Here is a 26,095-nt window from a genome sequence, read left to right as displayed (position 1 = left end):
TCTCTCCGGTCCATTGTCTCTGTCCCCCAGGTTACCCCTCCCCCCGCCTTCCTTCCTGCCCCCATGGGTAACACGGTTCTGATCCCACAGAGCCAGAGAGGCCGCGGCTCCAAACCCCAGATGGCTTTGAGTTAATCCAGCTCTTCTGCTTCCAGCCCTTCCCACGCCCACTGCCCCGGCCCCAGCCTGCTCCCCTGCCTGAGTACAACCCATCGCTGCATCCCCTGCCCCTCCTCCCAACCTGGGCAACTCTCCCATTCTCTATTCCACCTCAGCGCAAGGATCACTGACAGCGTGGAGCCATCCTGGCAGCTGTTGTTTTGAAATAACTTTCCTAGCATCTACACCGGCCATCTGCTATTTCGAAATCGGTAAACCTCATTCCACGAGGAATAGCGCCTATTTCGAAATTGCTATTTCGACATAGGCGCTGGGTAGACTTGGAATGGGGGCTATTTCGAAAGTGGGGGGCCTCCAGCCCTTCCCAGGGTGCCCTGCTGGCCACTCTGGCCTCAACCAAGAAAACGCCTCTCCCTCTCCCCCCCCACCTCCCGGAGCCCTTAAAGGGGTAGAGTCTGGCCACAGTATCTGTGCCAGCTCCAGGCCTGGCAGCCCAGAACCAGCATTTGCTGCCCCTGACTCAGTGGCCCCAGCATGAATCAGGCAGCCAGTGACAGCCAGCCCTCTACCACTCCCCAGGACCAGTCCCCCAGCTCCCAGGAGCCTGCCAGGGGCGGGTGGAGATCATGGACCTGATTGAGGTTTGGGGGGATGCCCCCAATGTCCTTGATCTCGGCACTAGATGGAGGAATGAGGCTGTCTGTGGCAGGATGGCTGCCAGCATGGTCAGCAAAGGCCACATCTGCACCCAGGAGCAGGTGCAGGTGAAAATAAAAGAGCTTCAGCAGGCATATGCCAGGGCCACAGGGGGCAGCTCCCACCAACCTGCCCCTATTTCGATGCCCTGGACTGCATCCTGGGGGCGGGATGGTCCATGCCCCCCAGGTGGTCATCGACCCTGGGGCAAAGGGCCCTGACCAGGGCATCGAGGAGGAGGAGGAGGAGCGCCAGGAGCTGCAGCAGACCAGACGGAGCGTGCTGAGCAGCCAGGACCCCCGAGCCGCCCCAGCAGACCTGTCGCCGGTGTCAACCGAGGCCGGGGAGGCAGCAACAGGTGAGTACCATCACTGTCCCCTTATGTGGGGGGTGGACAGAAACCAGGGACTGCGCCTGTGAGCCTTGCTATCCATGGATCATGCAGCAACCTGCACATGTGTGGGGCTGGCTGCCACCCTGTTAACCACACGTGTGGGTGATGAGGCATGACATTCGCCTGACTCTGGGGTGGGACACAGCAGGACGCCCTCCCTCCACAAGGCCATTCTACACAGAGGCAGGGGAGATCTCCCGCCCGCCCCCAAACACCCACACCCACACTATACACAGCACAGGGGCAGGGGTGCGGTCTCGGGGCAGCTCCCACTCCCGGGGATAGCTGGACATCCCGAACATGGCCTGGGTGCAAGCACATCAGCTCTGACGGTGCAGGGAACGGTCATCCTCACCTTGCAGAGGGGGGCTGGACTTCACCCACTGTGTCCCCAGGGAGAACTGACCACTTCTCTTGTTTCCCCAGCCGCACCAGCTGTGCGTGAGGGCACATCACCCCACCCGGGACATGCGCCTGCACCCAAGGACTCCGCAGGCCCATCCGTGCAGTGGGGGGGTACCCGCAGCAGCACCTGGGGGCAATGCGAGCCCTGCACCGCACCCTCCAGCACTGGGTGCAAGAAGCCCTGCAGCTCCAGTGGGAGCAGCTTGCCCAGGGTTGTGCCATCTGCCAAAACCTGCAGACCCTGGTGCACAGCTTGCTGCCTCCCCAGCTACCGCTCCTCCTCCCACTCCTTCTCCCCCTCCCACTTCTCCCTCCACATCCTCCATCCCCTCCCCAGTCCCACCCCCCAGGGACACTGAGGCTCCCGCACCCGCAGTGCTGAGAGACAGCTGTCCCAGCGATACCCCGAACCCTAAGCCCTGAGCTTCCCCTCCCCCTTCTTCCCCTTGCTTCCCCCTTCCAGCTTCCTCCTCCCAGGTTTCCCCCTCCCCTCTCCCACCGTCTCTCACCTTCTTTCCCCAGTCTCACCAGAGTTTCATTCCGCCCTCCCCCCAGTTTTGTTAAATAAAGAGCGATTGTGTTCATGAAAATACATGTATTTTAGTTTACATCAGGAAGGGGGGTTAGGGAGGGGTAAGTGGAAGGACGTGAGGAGGAATGAGGCACAAGCCCCCAGTGGGGCAGACCAGGGAGGCTCTTAGTGCTCCTCAGGATGGAAGCTCTCCCACAGGGCCTCCTGGATACTGACAGCCCCCGATGGACCTCCCAGATGGCAGCCTGCAGAAAGTGCAGCCAGGCTCACAGCAACGCGTCCATGAGAAGCACCAGAGTGCCCAGGGGCAGCTCCAGCTCCATGTTGCAAAGTGCTGTGGTGTCCCGAGTGAGGGCAACCAGAGCACGCAGAGGAAAAAGAATGCTGTTCTGTCCCTCATCGAGGTAGGCAAGCAAGCAGTGAAACCTGAGAACCAGCTGTCCGGTGGCGGGGTGGGCTGTCCCTTTAAGCACAGGCTCCAGCCTCAGACAGCAGCCACACAAAGTAACTCCTGACCTGATGCCCTGCCATAATTGGTTCCGACTGGCCTTAAATGCAATTCAGTGTCCTCTCAGTGTGGACGCGCTATTTGGGAATAGCAAAATGCTATTTCGAATGCATTTTGGGTTTAGACATGTTACTTCAAAATATCTTATTTCAAATAACTATTTCGAAATTTGATATTTTGAAATAACACTAGTGTAGACGTACCCTTAGGAATTTATCCTGGCCAGTCACTCCAGACTGCTCCAGAGAAGCATCGTCCCGACCCCTGGACATCAGACAGGCCCTCAGAAGCCTTACTCACAGGCACACTGCTGTGAGCACAGACACACAGCCATCTCCCTCGGGCAAACATTTGGAGAAACTCTCCTCTTGGTCACAGTAGGACTGGCTAGCTACAGACAACTGCCCAGAGTCACACGTACCCTTTTCACAAACCTCCCTGTTAGCTACAGGTAGCACAGAAGAGTTGCATTCATACATGCTTTGGGGCTGGGTTAAGACATCAGCCTGGTTAAACACATCTGCCATGTCATAATCACACCGCAAAGCCACACGGTTACACACCGAACTCCACAGAGGATACGGTCTCTGCTGTTCTTCCCTTTTCCTAAGCTGAGGTTCAAGTCTGGCAGTTCTCTCCTTGGCTTGGCTGATTTTTCTGCCCGACTCTGCCATCTGCTCTGCATGTTCTTGGTCTAGCTTCTGCTTTCTTTCAGCTGCTTCTCTGTTTGCCTTAGCCACTCTCTGCTCAGCTAGCAGAAGAAATTCTTCAGTTTCTTGTTTCTATTTCAGCTGCAATCTCCTCACTGGGTCCTGCACTCTCATTTCTTCTGCAGCATCTCTGGCCACTGACAAAGATCTCAGCTTTCTTCCTAAAGGTGACGCCTTTCACCCAGCACAAATCTTCCAGAGCCTCTCTGTCCAGACTGTCAGACTGTTGCTGACTCATTGCAGCTGCTCTTTAAGCAACCAAACTCTCATACCAAAATCCAATTTAGAACAGCGTTGGTCCTGATCCAAAGCTCAATTGACCAGGTTCTGTGGATCCTGCCGACTATGCCACTGGGACGGACCAGGCCAGGTCTGGGTATCAGCTTAGGGTGAGTTGCTCAAAACCAGGGCTACTTACAACCTTCAACTGGAGACTTTTCCCAAATAGGCCGCAAAGCAGTCAGAAACAGCGCGTCAGCTGCCAATCCGGCCAGCAGGAAGCCTCACAAGCAAAACCCCTCAGGCACCTCAGCTTTCCCTGTGCCACAATCAGCCCCTGACCTTACACACAGGTGAGAGGTTATAAAACCCAATCTCACCAACTCTACACAGATCCTCCCAGTCCCAAAGAACCTGTGTCAAGCCAATTTGCAATTTAGATCTTACCCACAAGAGCATGCTGGGCCAATCTTTTAGAATCTAAAATCTAAAGGTTTATTAACAAATGAAAGAAAAGGTTGAGAGAAATGGTGGATAAAGCATCCCAAAAAGTGACTTGAGCAAAAGTACTGCTACTTTGAAAAAAATGTAACCAAGTAAAAGTCAAAGTATCCGTCTGGAAAACTACTTGGCTATGTCTAAACTGGCATGAGTTTCCGGAAATGCTTTTAACAGAAAAGTTTTCCGTTAAAAGCATTTTCGGAAAAGAGTGTCTAGATTGGCACAGATGCTTTTCCTCAAAAGCACATTTTGCAGAAAAGCGTCTGTGGCCAATCTAGACGTGCTTTTCCACAAAAAAGCCCCGATCGCCATTTTCGCAATCGGGGCTTTTTTGCGGAAAACAAATCTGAGCTGTCTACACTGGCCCTTTTGTGCAAAAGGGACTTTTGCCCGAATGGGAGCAGTATAGTATTTCCGCAAGAAGCACTGATTTCAGATAGTAGATCGTCAGTGCTTTCGCAGAAATTCAAGCGGCCAGTGTAGACAGCTGGCAAGTTTATCCGGAAAAGCGGCTGATTTTCTGGAAAAACTGGCCAGTCTAGACACAGCCCTTGAGTAAAAGTACAAAAGTATCGCATCTTAATCGTACTCAAGTATCCAGAAGTATCCTATGGAATGCTATGGTTAACCAACCGAGTTATCATAAGGCTCCATTATTTTTCATACACACAATGTGCATTTATATATATGCGTGCATGTGTGTGAGAGAGAGAGAAACAACAATAGCCGTTGAAGAAGAAGATGCTCCTTCTGGAAAACTCTAGCTCGGGGTGGAGAAACCTTTTTGGGTCGGGAGCCACTGACCTATGGAAGAATCAGGTGGGGTCACACAAGTGAGAGGCAACGCCCCCTCAAAAAACAAACAAAACTCCCCCACTGATGTAGCCCCAAAATGTGGCCAATAGGAGCAGCGGGGAAATGCTCTCACAAGCAGTTTCCAGCACGGCATTCCCCCAGCCGGGGGAGGGATGAGCGGCAGGACACGGCACTGTGCTGCTTCTCCCACACACACCGGATCCAGCCCGTGAGGCTCACGGTCCCCCACTCCCGCATGCAGGGCTATTGTCTCTCCCCATTGCAGAAGGAGTTGTCAGAGGTTGTCATAGTCCTTGGCCAAGCCCTTCCTTTCAGAGCTACGTGGGGAACGGATTATTGTCGCTTAAGTCGGGGTGGGGAACCTAAGGGGTCTGGATGTGGTCCCTGGCTTGCCTGGATCTGGCCCCTGAGGCTCAGGGCTTCCCCCTCCCCACCCCTCACCCAGTGCTCCAACCTCCTGCCATCCCCCCATGGGGCTGGAGCACACAAAATCTACAGGTCGGGCCCCCCAAGGCTCCAGTGTGCGAGGGGAATGTGTCTTCTCAGCTGGGGGTCACATCAGTGATGGGCCTGGGGTCTGTTTTTCTTCTCATTCGTGTGCAGCCCCGACTGCTTTTTCTGGGGCTCAGTGGCCCCCGACCCCAGAACGGTTCCCCAGCCCTGGATCCAATATTTTCCCTCAGATCTGACACTCAGAAAGCAGCTGCTGGTTTGGAATCACGTCAGACTGTGAAATGAAACATGGGTCAAAAATCCTGGCTGCACAGCCCTTGCCCTTTAGGCCTGGAGTTTGGTCTGCAGCTCACGGTGGGCTCCCTGCTGTCAGATGGGGGCGGCATCTGGTGCATGTGGCTCTCCTGCAGCCCTCTGGTTACTCCTCACTCACGGGGGGGGGGGGGGGCTGGGGAAGGCAACTTTAACAATTCCAGAGGCACCTGAAATCTCTAGGGATTTGGGGGTTTGTGCTTATTTTGTTTTGTTTCTTTGCAAATAACTTAGAAATTAGCTGATTTCATGGTACCCCAAAATCCTGAACTATTTCAATCCGTAATAATTCCATTATTTACAGATAGGGAAAGCGAGAACAATGCTTCCTGAGCACTTGTTAGAGTTATAAGTCAATGATAGAAACTTCTGACCTGGGCATGTCACAAATGGACGGGTGAATGAAGAGCTAAATCAACAACTCATGTCTCATGTTAGGATAATTATTTTGTATAACTGGCCATGTATCTTGACATGTGATATGGTGGTTTTTGCTGTTTTGTTGTAGTCAGACTGGTGCCTGGATGAGAGTTATAAGATGAGTGAAGTAATATCTTTAATTGGACCAAATAGGGTTGGTGACAGAGACAACCTGGCTGTGTCTAGACTGGCCACTTTTTCTGGAAAAGCAGCCGCTTTTCCGGAAAAACTAGCCAGCTATCTACACTGGCCGCTTGAATTTCCGCAAAAGCACTGACGATCTCCTGTAAGAAATCAGTGCTTTTTGCGGAAATACGATGCTGCTCCCGTTCGGGCAAAAGTCTTTTTCCGAAAAACTTTTGCACAAAAGGGCCAGTGTAGACAGCAGAGATTTGTTTTCCGCAAAAAAGCCCCGATGGCGAAAATGGCGATCGGGGCTCTTTTGCGGAAAAGCGCGTCTAGATTGGCCACGGACGCTTTTCCGCAAAAAGTGCTTTTGCCGAAAAGCATCCTGCCAATCTAGACGCACTTTTACGAAAATGCTTTTAATGGAAAACTTTTCCGTTAAAATCATTTCCGGAAAATCATGCCAGTCTAGACGTAGCCCCTTTGGAACCACTCAGAGCTCTTCTCCAGGTCTGTAAAGCGCAAAAGGGCTAATCTAATCTCTCACCAACTCAAACTGTTCCAAACTAATTTAAAAAAAGATATTACCTCCCCCACCTTGTCTCTCTCTTTGGGTTTTAACAGCTTTAAAGCTTGAACTCTTTGCATCTCCACTTCGTCATTAAACAATTATCAGACCTCCCTCCATAATTTCCCAATAACTGTGAAAATTATAAAAAGATGAAAAGCTTAAAACATGACACAAAGTTATAACCCATAAAGAGTGCATTCCGCCAAGCCTTTTCATAAGCCAGAGCAGCAGGGGTGAAGCATTCCACAGGAGATGCCTATATTCCCACTGAGCACTGAGTTCAAGTGCTTCACTGAAACTGCAAGTCACAACGATCACACCTTATCTTCCGATTCTCACACTGGGAACCCCAGTGACTTCCAGAGCATGAAGAAGGTTTGCGGGTTAAGATAGGAGCAATGAACATTTCCTGCTTGGTAATCTTAATGAAAGAACAACACTGCTCAGAAACAGCTTCAACGAAGCCCCTGACCTGAGAAATTTCAGCGACAGCTTGTAGTGAAAACATAAGCAAAACCTGAGGGTGTGGATAGGTCATTAAGAATTGAATGGAAGATCATAGAATCATAGGATACTAGGACTAGAAGGGACCTCAAAAGGTCATCGAGTCCAGTCCCCTGCCCTCACGGCAGGACCCAGCACTGTCTAGACCATCCCTGATAGACATTTATCTAACCTGCTCTTAAATATCTCCAGAGATGGGGATTCCACAACCTCCATGGGCAATTTATTCCAGCGTTTGACTACCCTGACAATTAGGAACTTTTTCCCAATGTCCAACCTAAACCTCCCTTACTGCAGTTTAAGCCCCTTGCTTCTTGTCCTGTCCTCAGAGGCCAAGATGAACAAGTTTTCTCCCTCCTCCTTGTGACACCCTTTTAGTTACCTGAAAACGGCTCTCATGTCCCCCTCAGTCTTCTCTTTTCTAAACTAAACAAATCCAATTCCTTCAGTCTTCCTTCATAGCTCATGTTCTCTAGACCTTTCATCATTCTCGTTGCTCTTCTCTGGGCCCTCTCCAAACTCTCCACATCTTTCTTGCAATGCGGTGCCCAGAACTGGACACAAGACTCCACCTGATAAATGTGTTCCGACCATCCAGCCAGCCATCACCCACTGTGACTCATTTCCCTAGAGGGGCACATGCGAGGGCTGATTTCAGTAACACACATCTCCTCTGCACCCACCTGCCTCACGTTGGGGAAACAGCAGCTCCCCCCCTTCCCTCATCCACCCCAAAAAAGTGAGCAAAACTTCTGAGCCAGCTACGGAAGCCGGAGGACAAGATCAACTGCTCATGGGGGGAGGGGCAATTTAAAGGTCTCCCCCAACAACTCAAAGTGTTATACCCCCCTCCCGAGCCAGTAGCCCAGCTCTCCTCAGTTCCTCTATGGGGCTCTTGGGGGGGAAAGGAGGGGGAATGAGGCACACCTGTTCCACACTAGCACACACCCAGATAGCAGGGTTGCTCCAAATCCCAGCCAGCCGACACACTGCGGGAAGCTGGGCACACAGACACAGTTCTTCAATCCCCACCAAACTCAGCTGCCCACCCCATGCCTCTTCCAGCACAGCCTGCCCCACGGCTTCTACGGGGTGTCACGTTACTGGATTTTGAGGGGAGCAGCCAGATCGCTGCTGCACCCATAGGTGAGGGTGTTGGCCCCAGAAAATGGTATAAAGGGGGGCCATGTGGGGTGTTGAATAGAAGCTCACTGTCTGCTAATCCTATAGACGCTGTTCATGTGTTTGTATAATGTCCGGCAATTATAAGCATGTACTTGTATGGATACTGAAGATTTCCCTGCACGTGGTTGAGCATTGGGCAGAGCCGGGCCTGTGGACATGCTGATTAGCGAGGCCCTGTGGGACAATGGCTCTCAATGGGCCAAGGACACACCTAAAGAATGGGGGCTGTCACCTGAGAGCTGCCAGCAGGGAACACAGAGATTGGCCTCTGGCCAGGTGACCTGCTACAGCCACGAAGGGACCAGGAAGGAGGGATAAATAGCCCATGTGGTGGTCTCCATTTTGTTCTCAGCTCAGCACTTCATCCCAGAGGCAGCAGTGCAGGGATTGAAGAGCTGGAAAGACCTGTGGACCCATCCTGATCCTAGGGACTTTTAAACCAGCAGCTGTAACATCTCTGCTAGAGCCTGCATCGAGAACTGGGCGATTCGGTGCATGTAATGTGCTATCCTTTAAAAACCTCACTCTCATGCTTTTCTTTCTTGTGATAATAAACCTTTAGTTGTTAGATGCTAAAGGATTGGCCCAGCGTGATTTGTGGGTAAGGTCCAGAGGGTAAATTGACCAGGGATCTGTGGCTGGTTTCTTGGAACCAGACAGGACTTGTTTGGGGTAGGTGGGATTGGGTGCTAGGACCCCTCACCTGTGTATGAGGCCCGGGGCCATCTGGGGCACGGATATTGCTGGGGTGTCGGAGGGGTTTTGCTCGGGAGGCTTCAGGCAGGCAGCTGAAGTGCTCTGTGGGACTGGTTTGTGGCCTGTTTGGAGAGGTCACCAGTCTGGGGGCTGTAAGGAGCCCCGGATTTGAGCAAATCGCCCTGAGCGGACGCCCTCAGCTGTGCCCAGACTCGGCACGGTCTGTCATTCGGGGAGCCCCCTGTCCCAGGGAGAATAGGGAGCCCCGGCCCTGGGCACCCACCCTGATGCTGCTCCTACCAGAGCAAGGATTTACCTGACACAAGTAAGTGCCTTTGTCCTCCCCGACCTTGGCTGAGGTGGCTGCTGGGTTTCCCTCCTATTTAGCTGGCTGGCCCCAGCTAAGGTCACATGAGACTATTCAAATGCGCCCCCTCCGCACATGGCCCTGGGCAGCAGCCCTGGTTGCTCAGGGCTCAGGCTGGCAGTGCCTGCACAGATACTGGTTTTGAATGAAAAGGTGTTGATGGGACTATTAAGGGTACGTCTAGACTACATGCAACACCGGCAGAGGCATGTAAATTAGACATGCCGACATAGGCAATGAAACGGGGATTTAAATATCCCTCGCTTCATTAAAATGAAAATGGCCACTGCGTTGTGCCGGCTCAGCTCGCGGATTGGTTGGCGAGGAAAGCCTTTGCTGACCGCTCCCTTATGCCTTGTGAAACGAGGTTTACAGGATCGGTCGGCAAAGGCTTCCTTGCCAACCGATCTGCGTCTTGACTGCCACGTTGTGCCAATGATCAGCTGAGCCAGCACAACGCAGCGGCCATTTTTATTTTAATGAAGCGGGGGATATTTAAATCCTCGCTTCATTCCTTATGTCAGATAGTCTAATTTACACGCCTCTGCTGGCAGAGGCAAGTAATCTAGACCTACCCTAAATGGCTTCATTGTTGGCAGGGTCATTGTGCTTCTTGATTGGTTATTTTTTTGGATTATTGGGTGCTTGCGCAAGAAGCTGCGCTTAGGCAAATCAGAACGATGAACGTAGTGAGTAACTATGTGCTTCCGGAAATTGTAGTGGCGTAAAAATTACGATATTTTCTAAAAAAACCTACTTGAGTAAAAGTAAAGGTATCAAAAAATAAATTACTTGAGTAAAGTACAAATACTGAAAAAATGTACTTGAGTAGTATAATGAAGTATTTCTATTTAGTTACTCTCCACCTCTGGTAGGGAGTAAGACTGTTAAGGAGAATACATTACGTGCACCAATCACCAAGTTCTGGATGCAGGCTCTTAGCAGAGATGTTACAAGCTGCTAGCTTAGACGTCTCTGGTGTACATCCTGTGTCAGGACAGGTCAGCAATCCTCCCCAGGTCTCTATCCCTCGCAAGGCTGCGTGTGGAATCAGGAGCAAGCTTGAAGACAAGATGGAGACGCCCTCCTGGGATTTTTATGTTTCCGGTGTCTCCTAAATTGGAGCTGGTCACATGGTCCAGTGACCTGCCTGGGTTCCACATGCCAGCAGCCAAGAGGCACTGGTCAGTCTGCAGGTTCCCAGACGCATCCCTCAGGTGAGTACTGGCCACAGAGCCATTGTCCTTGGAGCAGGGCTAGTTAGCACGACCAGTCACTGAACAGTCCTTCCTCACAACAGGCCCATTGCTCCTCCCCGACAGAGCGCATTCCCAGTACGAGCACAGGGCCCATATTCATAACTCCACACACAGACATCACACACGTACCTGAGTAGCACACATAGAATCAGTAGAGCATAAGCTTTCATTTGACACCTCACATGGCCCCCTTTGTACAGACTTCGGGGCAAACACCCCTCGTGGGTGCAACAGTGATCTGTCTGCTCACTTTAAAATCCAATAACATGACACCCCCCCATCCAGTTCTCATTGGCCCCTGATTCCCCCTGTTGCTTAGTTCCCCCTGCCCCTCGATTCCCCCTGCTCCAGGTTTTCCCTGCTGCCCAGTTCCCCTTGTTCCCCAATTCTCCCTGTTCCCCTTTCCCCATCCCATAATCCCCCCCACTGCCCAGTTCCTCCTGTCCCCTGATTCTTCCAGTCTCCCATTTCCCACCATCCCCTGGTTTCCCCTGCCACCCAGTTCCCCCCGACACCCGGTTCCCCCCGACACCCGGGTCCCTCCATCTGCTGCTTCTATCTGCAAGCCAAGGTGCTCTCTTTAACCTGAGGTTAACCAGTTACCCATTCACATCCCTGTTGCGATCAAACCCATAATGTGACACTGAACAATGAACGAAACTGACGCCATCTCTTCTCTGTGTAAATCTCCCCGGGAACTGCTGAGGAGAGGGAGCTCTCGTCCCTCACACAGCTACATTTGCATAGGGAACTTACCCACAATTCCTCTCGTGGCTCGTAGAGGTCACCCTAAGTACCAAGGACTTGGATTTTGGAGGGCAGTGAGCTCCTCCGAGAGGCTTCTCAGGAGGAAAGAGGTTTCTTGTGTGACCCTTCTGCCAGGTAGTACCAGGAGCAACCAGGGCCCGGTTTGATATCTAGGGGTGGGTCTCCATCCATCACAGAACTGGCTAGAGCCCCCACCCAGTAACCTGGGAAATTCACAGAGCACCTCTGGGAGGCAACGCTTCCCTGCTCGCAAGCACAGTCTGGCTCTGTCTACACTGGCAGGTTCTTGCACGAGAACCCGCAGAGCGTCCACATGGCCCGCCTGCTCTTGCGCAAGAAGATTTACAGTACGGTGTCGGAAGACAGGGCTTGTTGCGCAAGAGCTACGCTCTTTTCTAACAAGTGTAAGCCCTCTCGCACAAGAGGGCAGTGTGGACACGCGGCAGGGGTTCCTTGTGCAAGAACCCCTATGGCTAACATGGCCATCAGAGCTTTCTTGCGCAAGAGAGCGTCCACACTGCAATGGATGCTCTTGTGCAAAAGCACATGGCCGTGTGGACGTGTTCTTGCACAAGCGTTCTTGCACAAGAGCCCCTCCAGTGTAGACACAGCCTCAGAGACCTATAGATTAAGCTGGGGCGGGAGGTGAGTCAGCAGGCTGCATGTACTCCAGGTATGAGTTATAAGACTGGTCCAACCCATTTCTCCCCACTGTTGCAATGATAGAGTTAAGGAAAGGCTCCATAAGGCGTCTCTTCTGTATGTAAATGTATTCCAGAGGATGCTGGAATGTCTTGTGCCTGGTCTGTGTTCTGGCCAAGAGCTGAGATCACAGAAATCGTTAGGTGTGGCCCAAAGTCAAATACACAATGGCTACGTCTACCCTGCAGGCTTCTTGCACAAGAACGGCCGTTCGTCTGCAAAAACTTGCAGAGCATCCACACTGCACGTGTGTTCTTGCACAAGTAAATTTACAGTAAAGCGTAGGAAAACAGGGTTTCTTGTGCAAGAGTTATTCCTCTCCCCATGAGGACTAAGCCCTCTTGTGCAAGAGCTCTTCCACAAGAAGGCAGTGCGGACAGGCAATGGGTTTCTTGCACAAGGAAGACCTATGGCTAAAATGTCCATCAGAGCTTTCTTGTGCAAGAGAGTGTCCACACTGCCATGGACACTCTTCCACAAAAGCACATGGCAGTGTGGACACGCTCTTGCACAAGAATTTTTGCACAAGAACTCTTGCACGAAGCAGTTCTTGTGCAAGAAGCCTGCCGTGTAGACATAGCCTGAAGGAACGGCTTCTGTCCATCCAAGTGTATTGGGTCTCTCCTTTTAACTGAATTAAAAACAGTCTGACTTTTCTGCATTGTGCATTCTCACAATAACTGTAAGCAATGGTGGTCATATCTGCATTTACTGTTAACACAGTTTGCGACCCCCACAATATGGAGGAGTAACGGTAGTTTGAATTAGGATCTTTAATTCGAACTACCTACTCCGTGCCACGTGTAGCCGCGAGCACGGAGTTCGGACTAAGGGGAATTTTAAAATGGCGGCACCCAGGAACATGCAAATGAAGCCCAGGATATTTAACTCCGCTTGCAACTCCGCTTGCCCTAATTACCCTACCTAGCTCGAACTAACGTGCTAGTGTAGACTTACTCTGAGGCTCCGGTTAACTCAGCCTAAGGCTTTGGGAACTCGGAGTTTCTCTTGTCTGTATTTCTGTAGCAGCCACAGAACTGTGGTATTTGAGTGGCATTGTCATGTGGAGTTTTAATCATTCGTTTTAGCTTTGTATAATGTAATATGCCTTCGTGGACCCTGCCGGCCACCTAGCACAAAAATGAGATTGGTAGAGACGCATCAGATGTGTTATCGGTGTCTGTCACTGACGTTAAGGCAGGAACAGACCAGAAGAGCCCGTGGTACGCACTGTGCTCATCCTTTTGTCCTTAGAACATAAGATTTAATTATGTTTGGATTAGCTTTTTAGGGTGGAAAAATTCTGTAATAATTAGCTCCTAGTCCTAGAATGTTCTGTGCGGACTTTATGAAAGAAACGATGTAATCCTCGTTTGTGCGAGTGAGGAATGCACGCATGGGGAAAGATAAGAGCAGAGACCATTACAGCGTCCAGATGGCAAAGGAGGGGCCGGAAACTCAGGGCCACCAAGAGACTATCAAATGCACCCGCTGTACCTAATGAGTAACAAGGGGCAGATTGATGACCCTGAAGCACCCCCGGAGTTTTAAAATAACAACATCGCTTAGAGACCAGAATGTGCCAACACCCATAAAAGGTCATCAAAATGCTAATGCAGCCATGATTCTGGGATGCATGAGCAGGAGTGTTGTAAACAAGAGCCGAGACGTCGCTCTTCCGCTCTACTCTGCGCTGATTACGCCTCAGTCAGGAGTATTGTGTCGAGTTCTGGGCCCCACATTTCAGGAACGCTCTGGAGAAGATCCAGAGCAGAGCAACAAAAACAATGAAAGGTCTAGAAAACAGGAGCTAAAGGAATTGGGCTTGTTTAATTTTGAAAAGAGACAACTGAGAGGGGACATGAGAGCAGTTTTCAAGTATCTAAAAGGGTGTTTCGAAGAGGAGGAGGAGGGAAAATTGTTCTCCTTGGCCTCTGAGGACAGGACAAGAAGCAATGGGCTTAAATTGCAGCAGCAGAGGTTTAGGTTGGACATTAGGTAAAACTTCCTCCCTGTCAGGGTGGTGAAACACTGGAATAAATTGCCTGGGGAGGTTGCAGACTCTCCATCACTGCAGATATCCAACAGCAGGTTAGACAGGCATCTATCAGGGATGATCTAGACAGTGCTGGGTCCTGCCATGAGGGCAGGGGACTGGACTCGATGGCCTCTCGAGGTCCTGTCCAGTTCTAGGATTCCATGACAATGAAGGGACTCTTGAAATAACCCTTTGTTGCAAGGAAATTAATTACAATAGAGTTCAGCAAAACGTATAGACCAGCATAAGAAAACTCAGTACGGGACTTGGCCGACAGAACCTGGCTCCTCTGCTTGGGCCCAATCTACGTAGCTATTAGTGTCGTCCGAGTAGCACCCTGGTAACTATAACGGTGGCTGCAGGACATGCACATGGCTGTGCAGATACATTCAGATGCTGCTTTTTATGTTGTATTCTCAAACAGGGGGTATTGTCTTTCTTACCCGAAAAAACCTCCCATGTGCTTCTTCTCACTCTGACACTGTGGGGACTGACCGGTTTCGATTGATTTCATTCTCTCTTTGTGTCCCTGTAGACGTGTGCAGATAATGGATGTGGACCCTAAGGTAGCCAAGTGACGTTGCAGAGAGTAAGTTGGACTTGTTACGGTTATTTCTGATGGTTCTTTCTCGTAAGATCTGTGTAAAGTTGGTACTTAAGTAAGTTGGTTGCGTTTGTTCTGTCTGGGACTAATATCTGGGGGGGATCAACCCTGTGCAATACTTGGGGGAGCAGCTGGGAGCAAAGCTCCGGCCAGCAGCAGGACCCACCAGTACTGACTGGAGGGGAGAGACAAAGACATCTGACAACTGGCCCGTTCTTTAGCGCAGGGACACAGCCGGGAAGGCTGAAAGGCAGGACAGTCCCTTTAAAAGTGGGACATCGAGTCACTGTTGGCAAACTTGACTTCGTTAGTCACATCCTCATTGGTCCGTGTCCGTCGGCTTGCAAAGCAGTAACCAGTCACCGTGCCACCCACTGGGAACTGGATAAAAGCGGCTGGACACCCACAGACCGGCCCAAGACGGGATAACAAGGCTGTAGCGGTTGAAGCTCCTGGAAGAGAACTGGAGTTTCTACCTGTCTCCCAAAGCCGGTGACGGCAGGTGCCCAGGTGAGCTGGTGAGTCCCTCTTCCCTTCTGCCCCAGCTGATCAGTGGACTTTTATACCTGCCTTTGCCTCCTGCCAGGCGAGGCCATGGCCCCTCTGACTTAAAGCCCTTCCAGAGACACTCCCTCGATACAGCGAGGGTGCGATTCACCCCAGTGCCATTGGCAAAAGAGCCAGGCTCCGGCGGAGTCCTCAGACGAGGGTGGAAGTGGGGCTGGAAGGGTGATCGGGCATCCGCCCCAGGGAATTTCCCTTGAAATGAGCTTTGCTGGGCGGCTCCCCCTGTTGTCTAGGAAGGGTTGTGAATCCAGCGCTGCTGACTCTCCAGTCTTTGGCTCGGCAGAAGCCAAGGGAGAAGTTGGCCGCGTGAGCACTTCTCTCCAGCTGGGTGTTCACCGAGTGGACCCTGTCAGGGTCTGGCTGAAACCCCATTTCATCAAGCCTCAGGCAGTGCCGCTTAACCCTGCCGCTTAGGCCCGTGGAAACGGGGAATGTGAGCGTGTAGTCAAGTAGATGAACCGATCAGACTGGGTTTATTGGTTAATCCTATTGGCTACTCACGTTCCGCTGTCCCTGTTTCAGAGGGCAAAGGGGGGTGACGGGAGCCGGTGTCCATGGGGAACTGGCTTTTAAGCTGCCTCCCCATGAGCATTGGATCTCCTGGAGTTCTCTGAGCCCCCTCCCGCTGTCCCTGCACTGGTCCCTCTGGTAGACAGGGAGCAGCGTGGAGGGTGAGGGGAGCCGGTGGGAGCCAATACACCGGGGGAGCTGGCTTTTAAGCAGACTTTCCGGGCAGACCTGCTCCGCAGAGCCATCTACACCCCCCTCCTCTCTCTGCCTCCCATAAAAGCAGAGGGGGGCAGGCAGGAGCCAGTGCTCGGGGGGAGCCAGCTCCCCACAGGTGGCGGGGGCTCCCCGGGAGTGGGGCCAGAAACACACTGCCTGCAGCCATCGAATCATCGTGGAATCACTACGTTTTGATACAGTCACACAATGATTAAATTAATCTACGTCAAACCTCCCTGGTGGAAACTCATCAGCAGACATGGTCACACACAGTGAGATGGAGCAGTGGGCAGAGGAGGGGGATAGATTGTCAGGCACCCTGGTTCCAGCCACAGGTTTGCCCCACACCCGCTTCAGGATCTTAGACAACTGGCTGCTCCCTGTGTCTCAGTTTCCTTCTTGGAAAAATCAGGCCCAGCGGTGGGTGGGAGGTGCCACCTGAACTGCGCCATGACCGTAGCTGATTCTGCTCTCCTGTGTTGGCAGTGCGAGGATGGCGCTTCTCTGGTGCCTGTGGATGGCGATTGGGATCCTCGCAGAGCCTGGGGTCTCTCAGGACTGCACCCCAACGCCAGGGGGTAAGGAGCTGGCACAGTGACGTGCCCTGTTACGTTACACCCCAGTCCCTGCTGCCCGCATGGCCCTGAGACCCAGTGTGAACCTGGCTCTCACGCAGTGCCTGGTTCTAATGCCATTTAGGACGAAAACCATCCTGAGGCCCTGGCGATGGGCTCATCCCACCTCCCCTCTTCTCGCCCTCTGATTCCAGCTCAGAACCTGGCGCTGCAACATACTGCCACTCAGTCGTCCACGTACTGGGACGACTTTGGGGAAGCCGTGCCTGCAAGGGCTGTGGACGGAAAACGTAATGGGTATCATGATCAGGGCTCCTGCACCCACACCGGGCTCGAAAGAGATCCGTGGTGGAGCGTGGACTTGGGCAGCCGGCATTTTGTCTCCATGGTGATTGTGAAGAACAGGGAAGACTGCTGTTGGGAGAGACTGAAGGGGGCCCAGATCTACGTGGGAGACTCCCAGAATTACCATGAACTCAACAACACCATGTGAGTTTCTTCTCCATTGTCTGCAGTGAGCTGAGTCCTCCAAGCTCAGGCACGGGGGGTCGGGTCTCTTTGGCAGCCAGGCGGCCTGATACCTCTAAGCTGCCTTAGGAGGAGAGTGCTTTGCAGGTGGGGCAGAGGCCTAGCCACAGCTGTGCCAGGGTGGGTGCAGCCCCACCCGCTTGGCTTCCCGGCCGAGGCAACTCTCAGCTGTAGGGTAAACAGAGTGGCACTGTCTTTCCCGAGTTGCTGGAGGTGCAGGACTCCCGTTCTGTCCCAGGGCTCATCCCTCTTTGCCCCACCTCCACGGCCACTTTCCATTCCTGGCCCCCTGCTTCCTGCCCAGTTTTGCCTCTTTCGCTAGATGTGCCCTTCCCCCCACCTCTTTCTGCCCCCGCTGCTCCTCATAGGGAGCAGGTGACTGGCTATAGGGGAGGTTAGCCACTGGTTCCTCCACTTCTGCCCCAGGACCTAGTCCTCCTCTTCCATTCCCTCCTAGGGTATGTCTGCACTAGCCCCCTAGTTCGAACGAGGGTGGCTAATGTAGGCATTTGAACTTGAAAAAGAAGCCCGGGATTGAAATATCCCAGGCTTTATTTGTATGTTCCCAGGCGCCGCCATTTTTAAATGCCCCGTTGTTCGAACTCCCTGCCCGTGGCTACACGCGGCACAGCCTAGGTAGTTCAAATGAAAGCTCCTAATTCGAACTGCCATTATTCCTCCTGCAATGAGGAGACTGGCGCACCCCCACTGCGTCTGCTGGTCCCAGCGGCCTGAGCGCCCCCGCTCCGAGAGCCCTGGACAGGCATCTCCTCCAGCCTCGCCAAGTCCCATATGGCAGGTCATCTGGGGGCACCAGCCCCAGCCTGAGCCATGAAGGGCGGGAAGGGTTGGGAGCTCAGGCCCTCCTGGGGACATTGCACGGACAGGGCAACGCCAGGCTGACTGGGGAGGCTCAGAGTCCCCCCCCCAATAATACTCACTCCCCACTGTCCTCCCGCTGCCCTCCAGCACCCCCTGCATGCTGCAGAAGAGCTGAGAGTGGAGGGCGAGGTGGGTGAGTGGGATACAGCTGGCTGGGGAGGCGGCTGGGGGTGCTGAGCACCCACTGTATTTTCATCCTCTTGTGCCTGCTGAGCGACAAGGGGCAGGTGGAGGTGGGTAGGGCAGCTGGGCCCCTCCCTCCTGTCTCCTTCCCGTGCCTCCCAGCAGTTCCTGCCTACCTAAAGGTCAGGCTTCACCCATATTTCCCTTCCTAACTACACCATGGCAGTGGTGGCCTGGGCCAGAAGGGAATTGCATGGCAGTGAGCACAGCAACTTCTGCCAGGCCATGCACGCTGGAGCCGTTGCTCTCCAGCCCCTGGTGTGAGCATGGGAACCTCGCGCAGTGATTCTGTGCTGAGCCCGCAATCTCTGCAAGCTCCAGCGTGTCTGTTCGACAGGTGTCCGGCCTTGACCCAAGGGCTCCAGGGGCTGGAAAATCCATCATCTCCCCCGGTAATTAGTGTTGGGGGAAACAGCCTGATAGCAATGTGAGCCTGGGTAGTTCTTGGAGTGCCTGCTCATGCGTGTTCCAGTTGAGTTGTGTACGCACCGTGCACACGGCTGCCGGCCGTTTTCCCTCAGTTGTGACCCCTTGGGCTGGCTGTGGAGCTCCCAGGAACGGTGCCGGTGCTGCACACTGTGGCTGTGTCTACATTGGGCCACTTATTCCGGAAAATCAGCCGCTTTTCCGAAATAAGCTGTGAACTGTCTACACTGGCCCTTGAATTTCCGGAAAAGCAACGATGCTCTACTGTACAAAATCAGCCGCTATTCCGGAAAAACTATTCTGCTCCCGCTCGGGCATAAGTTCTTATTCCGGAACACTGTTCCGGAAAAGGGCCAGTGTAGACAGCCCAGTAGTCTTTTCCGGAAAAAAGCCCCGATCGCGAAAATGGTGATCGGGGCTCTTTTCCGGAAAAGCACGTCTACATTGGCCACAGATGCTTTTCCGGAAAAAGGGCTTTTCCGGAAAAGCAGCCTGCCAATGTAGACGCTCCTTTTCTGGAGAAACTGAAAACGGAATAGTATTCCGTTTTAAGCATTTCCGGAAATTCATGCCAGTGTAGACACAGCCATTGTGTGACCCTGCCGACCCAAGCACCCCTCAGTTCCTTCCTACCGCCATCGATGGCTGTTGGAGCTCGTGGCTCTCTTGCTTTGCAAGACCCTCGCGCAACCAGCTCTGTGCTGGCTGTCCGGTTAGATTAATAGTTGTTCACTTAGGGGGGGGTTAGCAGCTGGAGGTGAAGGGGATTTCCCCTTCCAGCCCATGTTCTCTTCGGGGCCCAGGACAGGTCAAGGTTCCAGGACTTCAAGGTCCCAGGGTGCGGAGGGAGTTGTCAGATGTCAGTGCAGAGCTGTTGGTTCTATTCAATGTCTCCATCAATAATTTAGATATTGGCACAGAGAGGACGCTTATTAAGTTTGCAAATGATCCCAAGCTGGGAGGGGTGGCAGGTGCTTTGGGGGCGAGGGTCAGAATTCAAAATGTTCTGGACAAACTGGAGAAATGGTCTGAGGGAAACAGGATAAAGTTTAATAAGGACCAATGCAAAGTGCTCCACTTAGGAAGGACCGATCTGTGTCACACATACAGAACGGGAAGCGACTGTCTAGGAAGGAGTCCGGCAGAAAGGGACCTAGGGGTCAGAGTGGACCACAAATTGATGAGTCAACAGTGTGACACTTGCAAAAAAAAGCAAACCCGATTCTGGGAGGCATTAACAGGAGCATTGTGAGCAAGACCCGAGGAGTCATTCTTCCGCTCTACTCTGTGCTGATTAGGCCTCAAGTGGAGTAGTGGGTCCAGTTCTGGGCACCACATTTCAAGAAAGAAATGGAGAAATTGGAGAGGGTCCAGAGAAGAGCTATGAGAATGATGAAGGGTCTAGAGAACATGAGCTGTGAGGGAAGACTGAAAGAATTGGGCTTGTTTAGTCTGGACAGGAGAAGACTGAAAGGAGACGTAGAATTCCAGGGCGGGCAGAGCCCTCAGGAGGCATCGAGTCCAGCCCCCTGCCCAGAGCAGGACCAACCCCAAGTAAATCAGCCCAGCCAGGGCTTTGTCAAGCCGAGACTTAAACACCTCTAGTGATGGAGACTCCACCCCCTCCCTAGGGACCCATCCCAGGGCTTCCCCACCTGCCTAGGGAAAGAGTTTGTCCTAATCTCCAACCTAGACCTTCCCCACTGCACCTTGAGCCCATTGCTCCTTGTTCTGCCATCAGCCCCCACTGAGAACAGCCTCTCTCCAGCCTCTCTGGAACCCCCCTGCAGGAAGTTGAAGGCTGCTCTCAAATCCCCCCTCACTCTTCCCTTCTGCAGACTCAACAAACCCAACTCCCTCAGCCTCTCCTCGTAGGCCATGTGCCCCAGCCCTCTAACCCAGTGGTCCCCAACCTTTTTAACCACAAGATCACTTTTTCAATGTAAGTGCAATGTAAGATCTATCTCCAACCCAGATAACCTGGCCCCACTTCCTTCCCTTCTCCCTCCTCCTCACTCGCTTTCCCCAGGCGGAGGTAGGGGGTTGGGGTGGCGTCTCTCGTTTGGGGCAAAGGGATTTGGAGTGTGAGGGGTGCTCTGGGCTGAGCCCGGGGGCAGGATTGGGGTCCAGGAGGCATTTCATGGGGAAGGAGTTTGGGCGCAGGGGGAGTCACTTCTGGGGCCGGAAGTTGGGTGCAGGAAGAGGTTCAGGGCTGGGACAGGGGTTCAGGCGCTGGCTGGGCACCGTGTAACTGAGAGGCTTTCCGGGCGGGGGAGCAGCAGGGTTATGGTAACTTACCCCTTCCCTTGGCCCTGCACCACTCCTGAAAGCAGCTAGAAAGTACAGCCGGGGCTCCATGTGCTGCCCCCCACCCACAGGCGCTGAGCCACAGAGTCTACCGGCCACGGTTCCCCGTTACTGATCAATGGGAGCTGCGGGAGCGGTGTCTGCAGGCAAGGACAGCACGTGGAGACCCCCTGCTCCGCCTCTCTCAGGGGCTGCAGGGACAGGCCAGCCACTTCCAGGAGCAGCAACTGCCACGGGGAGGCTGACTCCAGCCTTTCCTGGGGCGCTCCCTGAGCGGCTGCCCTGACCCCTGCTCCCCTGTGATCTGTGCGTCCCACTGAGCCCCCACAGCCCTGCCCTAGTGCCAGGAGCCACCTAGCTAATTGGCAGCCCCCCGCCACCCAGAGAATTCATGGCGCACAGTGGAGCTGGGTTGGCCCCTTTTCCTTAGGCGAGCCGGTCGCGGGGAGGCTGGGTGCCCGACCTCCTGAGCGCCAGGGGGGAGCTGACCTGCGCCGCCCCGTGCAGGCGACTGTGCCACTGGAAGGGACCACGTCTCGCCGGCCAGCCCGCACTAAGCCCCGCCGGTGCAGGGCAGGAGCTCCCCACCACAGGCCTGTCTGAAGACAGTTGTCATCAGCCTTCTCCTCCTGACTACACCCGCCCAGGTCCTTCCGCCTGTGCCTGAGGCAGCTTGTCGTTTCGGCTGCTGCCCATTAGAGCCTATTCCATTTTCCACATTTAAAGTGCGGGGTGGGAAGCAGGACACGGTGCTCCAGCTGAGCCCTCTAGTGGGTCAGTCACTGCCCACGTCTTACACACAACCCTGCCCGGACGACATCCCCGAGTGACACTCGCCCCGACCTGCTGATGGGCGGGGCCCAGGAAGGCAACTGCCCCAGGGCCTAGCGATAGAAAAGGGTTGGGCCATCGCTGTCACTGCTGTGGTACCATGAGACTGGGCCAGATACTCCCTTAAGTGCCGCAGGGTCATTTAACCAGGCGTTGTGGGTTTGGATGTTTCCATCTTGTTTTGGCTTCTTGGCGTCTGCACTTTCCTTTAGCTGCGGGACCATCACCGACCCCACTGCCGGATCCCTCAGCACCATCTGCTGCAACCGGCTGGAGGGCCGCTACGTCACCATCGTCATCCCGGGCAGGCGGGAGTTTCTCTCCCTGTGTGAGGTCGAGGTTCTCTCTCAGGGCTGTACCCCACCACTAGGGGGTAAGGAGCTGGCACAATGTGACTGGAGACCTGTTCCCTTTCATGTCCCCTGTGCGTCAGCCTCTGCCTAGCGAGACAGCAGAAACCCTGGGAACATCGCCCCTTCCCACTGCTCCCCTGGGCGTGGGCTGCGGCTGGCAGGGGTAGGTGGGAGGGGCTGCATGTGAACATCATGCCCCATGCCAGTGAGCTATGGGACAGGTGGGCTGATCGCCCAGCACCACCCTGCTGTCGTTCCTGCCCAAGTTCCTATTGTGAACCCGGCTCGCACGTGGTGGCTGGTTTGTGTGTCACCATCAGGAAATGGCTTTGGTCCGTGTGGGAGAAAGGGCTTCTAGAGGCCCCGCCCCCGGCAACGGGCACATCCCACCTCCCCTCCTCTCACCCTCTGATTCCAGCTCAGAACTTGGCGCTGGGACGTCCGGCCACGCAGTCGTCCATGTACGAGGACAGCTTTGGAGAAGGCCTGGCTAGCAAGGCCGTGGATGGAAACCGTGAAGGGATTTGGGAGCGAGGCTCCTGCAGCCACACTCAGCGCGACACAGATCCCTGGTGGACCGTGGACTTGGGCAGCCGGCATTCCGTCTCCGTGGTGATCGTGAAGAACAGGGAAGACGAGTGCTGTTGGGAGACGCTGCTGGGGGCCCAGATCCACTTGGGAGACTCCCTGGCCAACAACGGCAAGGACAACCCCATGTGAGTCGCTTCCCCCTTGTCTGCGGTGAGATGAGACCTCCCAGGCCAGACACGGGGTGGGGCCTCATTGCCAGCCAGGGCCACGGTGCAGCCTCTTCCCCTCCGAGCTGCCTGGGGCTGGGAGTGCTTTGCAGGGGTGCAGGGGCATGGCCATGGGTGAGCTGGGTGGGGTGCAGCCCCCCCTTGGCCTCCAGACAAACCCCAACTCAGCTGTAGCGCCAGTGGAGGGGGGACACCGTCTTCCTGAGTTGCCAGGGGTGCATGATGCCTCTTTCATCCATGGCTCATCCCCTCTTGGACTTCGCCCCACCTGCTGCCTGCCCTTCCTGCCACTCCGCTTCCCGCCCCGTGTGCTCCTTTCCCTGGACAGGTAAACCCCCCCGACTCTTTGCGCCCCTCCTCATGGGCAGCAGGTGAATTCGCTGTTGTGCCCCAAGCGTCTTCCTTCCCCCTGTGGTCCCCCTTCTCTCCGTCCCTTCCCCAGATGCCCAGGGCACCCCAACCTCATCTGCCAGCCTCAGTGCCTCCAATTCCAGGTCCTGGGCAGCCAGCAGCCCCAGCCTCCCCAGGTCACATATGGCAGGTGATCTGATGGCACCGGCACCAGCCCCAGCCTGGGCCACAAACAGTGGGAAGGGACGGGGAGCTCAGGAGCCCAGCATGGGCAGGGCCATGCCAGGCTGCTTGGCGAGGCTCAGCCCCTCCCCCCCACTATGATACTTGCTCTGCACCCTTCTCCTCCCCTCCAGCTCCCTGCATGATGCAGAACAGCTGAGAGCTCTCCAGCCCCGCCTGTTCTGTCTCTGCCCTCACAGCTGTTCCTCCTGCAGAATCATCACACCTGAGCCAACAGGAACTGGGGTTCCTGGCTCCAGAGACTCCTGAGGCCTGGAGGGACCTTTCCCATCCCCAGGTCTCCAGGGGAAGGCGAATCCACTGTGTCCGTCAGCAATTAGCTTCAGGGGAAACAGCCCTTAGGGGCTTGGCACACATAGCTCTCCCCTTTGGAGCTTCTTCCCTCCTGGGCACCTCTCCTAGGTTGCCTTCCTGGGATCTCCCTAAGTAAAGGGAACAAAAGACTCAAAGTATTTCTTCACTGTCAACCTGTGGAACTCCTTGCCAGAGGATGCTGTGAAGGCCAAAACTATAATAGGGTTCTGAAAAGAACAAGAACAGTTCATGGAGAATAGGTCCCTCAGTGGCTATTAGCCCCTGTAGCCGGAGATCCAGCACCATGTTTTGCCAGGGGCTCGAAAAGGGTGGCGGGATGAATTAGGCAATGATTGCCTGTTGTGTGCATTCCCTATGGGGCACCTGGCATTGGCCACTGGGGTACATAGACCTTTGGTCTGACCTAGTCTGGCCAATGTTCTTACATAGAACCCAGATGTATCTGCCCGTGCTGTAATCTACGAGAGTCCACTGCCCTCCGTGAGCTCCAGTGGGGTCTCTCCCCTCCACGGCGTTAGTAGAACAGGAAGTGGGTATATTACAATTCAATTCAAAACCTGGAAACAATTTAAAAACAACGAATAGTCTAGTAGCACCTGAAAGACGAACGAAACATGTAGCTGGGATCATGAGATTTCTGGGCACAGCCCACTTCTTCACAGTATCCCAGAAATGGCTCGCCACAAGCCCTCAGAACATGTGCCAGAGCTGAGTGGGTCTAATGTGTCTTTCCCTTATATGGGAGTTAGACATTTTCCTTCCGCGGAACAGCACTTCCCTTTATTGAATTGCTCCTGCTAGTTTTCACGCCAGTTCCCCACATTATCAAGATGATTTTGCATTTTCTTCCTTACCCCCAATGCTCTTACAACCCCTCTCGGCTTGGTTTCACCTGCACATTTTATAACCCTGCTCGGTGCGCCAATGTCAACGTCATTAATGAACATAGAGACCAGTGCTCAACGCAGGGCACATCCCTGAAACTTCCTTCTACATAAAGCCCCTCAATGTGACCATTCACTATTGTTAACTCCTCTTGGCGTGCGTTTCAAACACCTGTGCACCCACCTGATAGTGATTTTACCTAGACCGTCTTTCCCTCGTTTGCATATGACAAGAGTGTTGCATTGGATTCTCTCAAAAGCTTTCCTAAAATATAGAGCTGGACTACTCAACTTTGGAAGGCCTGGGGGCCACCGCTTATGTGTGGTTGCATATACATGTGAATATATATGCAAATATATGCAAATAGCTTCTTTCACACTGATGGTCATAAATACAAATATTAAGGCAAGACTACACTACACGCAGGCCCCATTTAAGCCAGTTCTGCTCATTGCAATAAAATGCAACATTTCCCCTGATTGCCACCTATATGACAGTACTTTCAATGAGCAATTAAAGCCCTAGAATTTAACTAATAAAACGCATATCAACAGAAGACCATTATATTGACTAATTTTGTTTTGGCTCCCACCCCCAAGCCATGTGTTGATCTCTGCCCATGGGCAGTGTGTTGAGTAGCCCTGATCCTGACCAGGGGTAGCCAACCCATTCTGGATGAAGAGCTAAGATCCAGCGTGAAAAGCCGTGGCAAAAAAAATGGTAGAGAAAAAAAAAGAGTCCCCCCAAAAATGGGAGGGAGGGAGGGAGGGAGGGAGGGAGGGAGGGAGGAAGGAAGGAAGGAAGGAAGAAAGAAAGACTGGCCCTTTAAGAAGGCTTTTTGGCCTCAGTAGGCTCCCATCTGCAGCCACCCTTTTGGATCCAGACGGTTCCCCTACCCCGGTGAGCACAGAGGAGCTGGGAAACGGGGGCGGCTTTGCGAGCCTTGGGGGCAAGTTCACGAGTCGCACTGACCGGGGGAAGAGCTGCGTGCAGCTCGCGAGCTGCGGGATGGCCACACCTGACCTGGACAAATCACATCTAATACTCTCCTCCCTCATCCATTAGGCTGGCTAGCGTGTTAAAGAGCATGCGAGAGGCACGGCATGGGCTGTTCTTTCAAATCCACGTCTGTTGTGGCATTTCACTGTATTCTTCCCCCGCTGCTTTCAGACTGTCCGATCATTTATTTCAGTGTCTGGTGAGGTATTGAAGTTGGGCTCATTGCTACAGAATTTGCCACTTCCTCTTTGTTCTCTGTT

The 26,095-nt window shown here is 53.6% G+C and overlaps 1 protein-coding gene across 1 annotated transcript in view; it reads left to right on the top strand.

Moving 5' to 3' along the window:
* Positions 1 to 15,140: 15,140 nt before the first annotated feature.
* LOC112547121 (uncharacterized) overlaps positions 15,141 to 26,095 on the top strand; it is a 54,359-nt gene continuing 43,404 nt past the window's right edge. Inside the window, exons 1-5 of the mRNA XM_075919947.1 lie at positions 15,141 to 15,416; positions 16,686 to 16,777; positions 16,969 to 17,263; positions 22,144 to 22,304; positions 22,703 to 23,000. Coding sequence (XP_075776062.1) covers positions 16,693 to 16,777; positions 16,969 to 17,263; positions 22,144 to 22,304; positions 22,703 to 23,000 — 839 coding nt within the window. The 5' untranslated portion in view covers positions 15,141 to 15,416; positions 16,686 to 16,692. The remainder of the gene's footprint in view (positions 15,417 to 16,685; positions 16,778 to 16,968; positions 17,264 to 22,143; positions 22,305 to 22,702; positions 23,001 to 26,095) is intronic.

This window comes from Pelodiscus sinensis, chromosome 2, assembly GCF_049634645.1.
Source record: "Pelodiscus sinensis isolate JC-2024 chromosome 2, ASM4963464v1, whole genome shotgun sequence".
Taxonomy (NCBI): domain Eukaryota; kingdom Metazoa; phylum Chordata; order Testudines; family Trionychidae; genus Pelodiscus; species Pelodiscus sinensis.
Note: the sequence above shows the minus strand (reverse complement) of the source record. Positions and strands in the feature narration are given on the sequence as shown.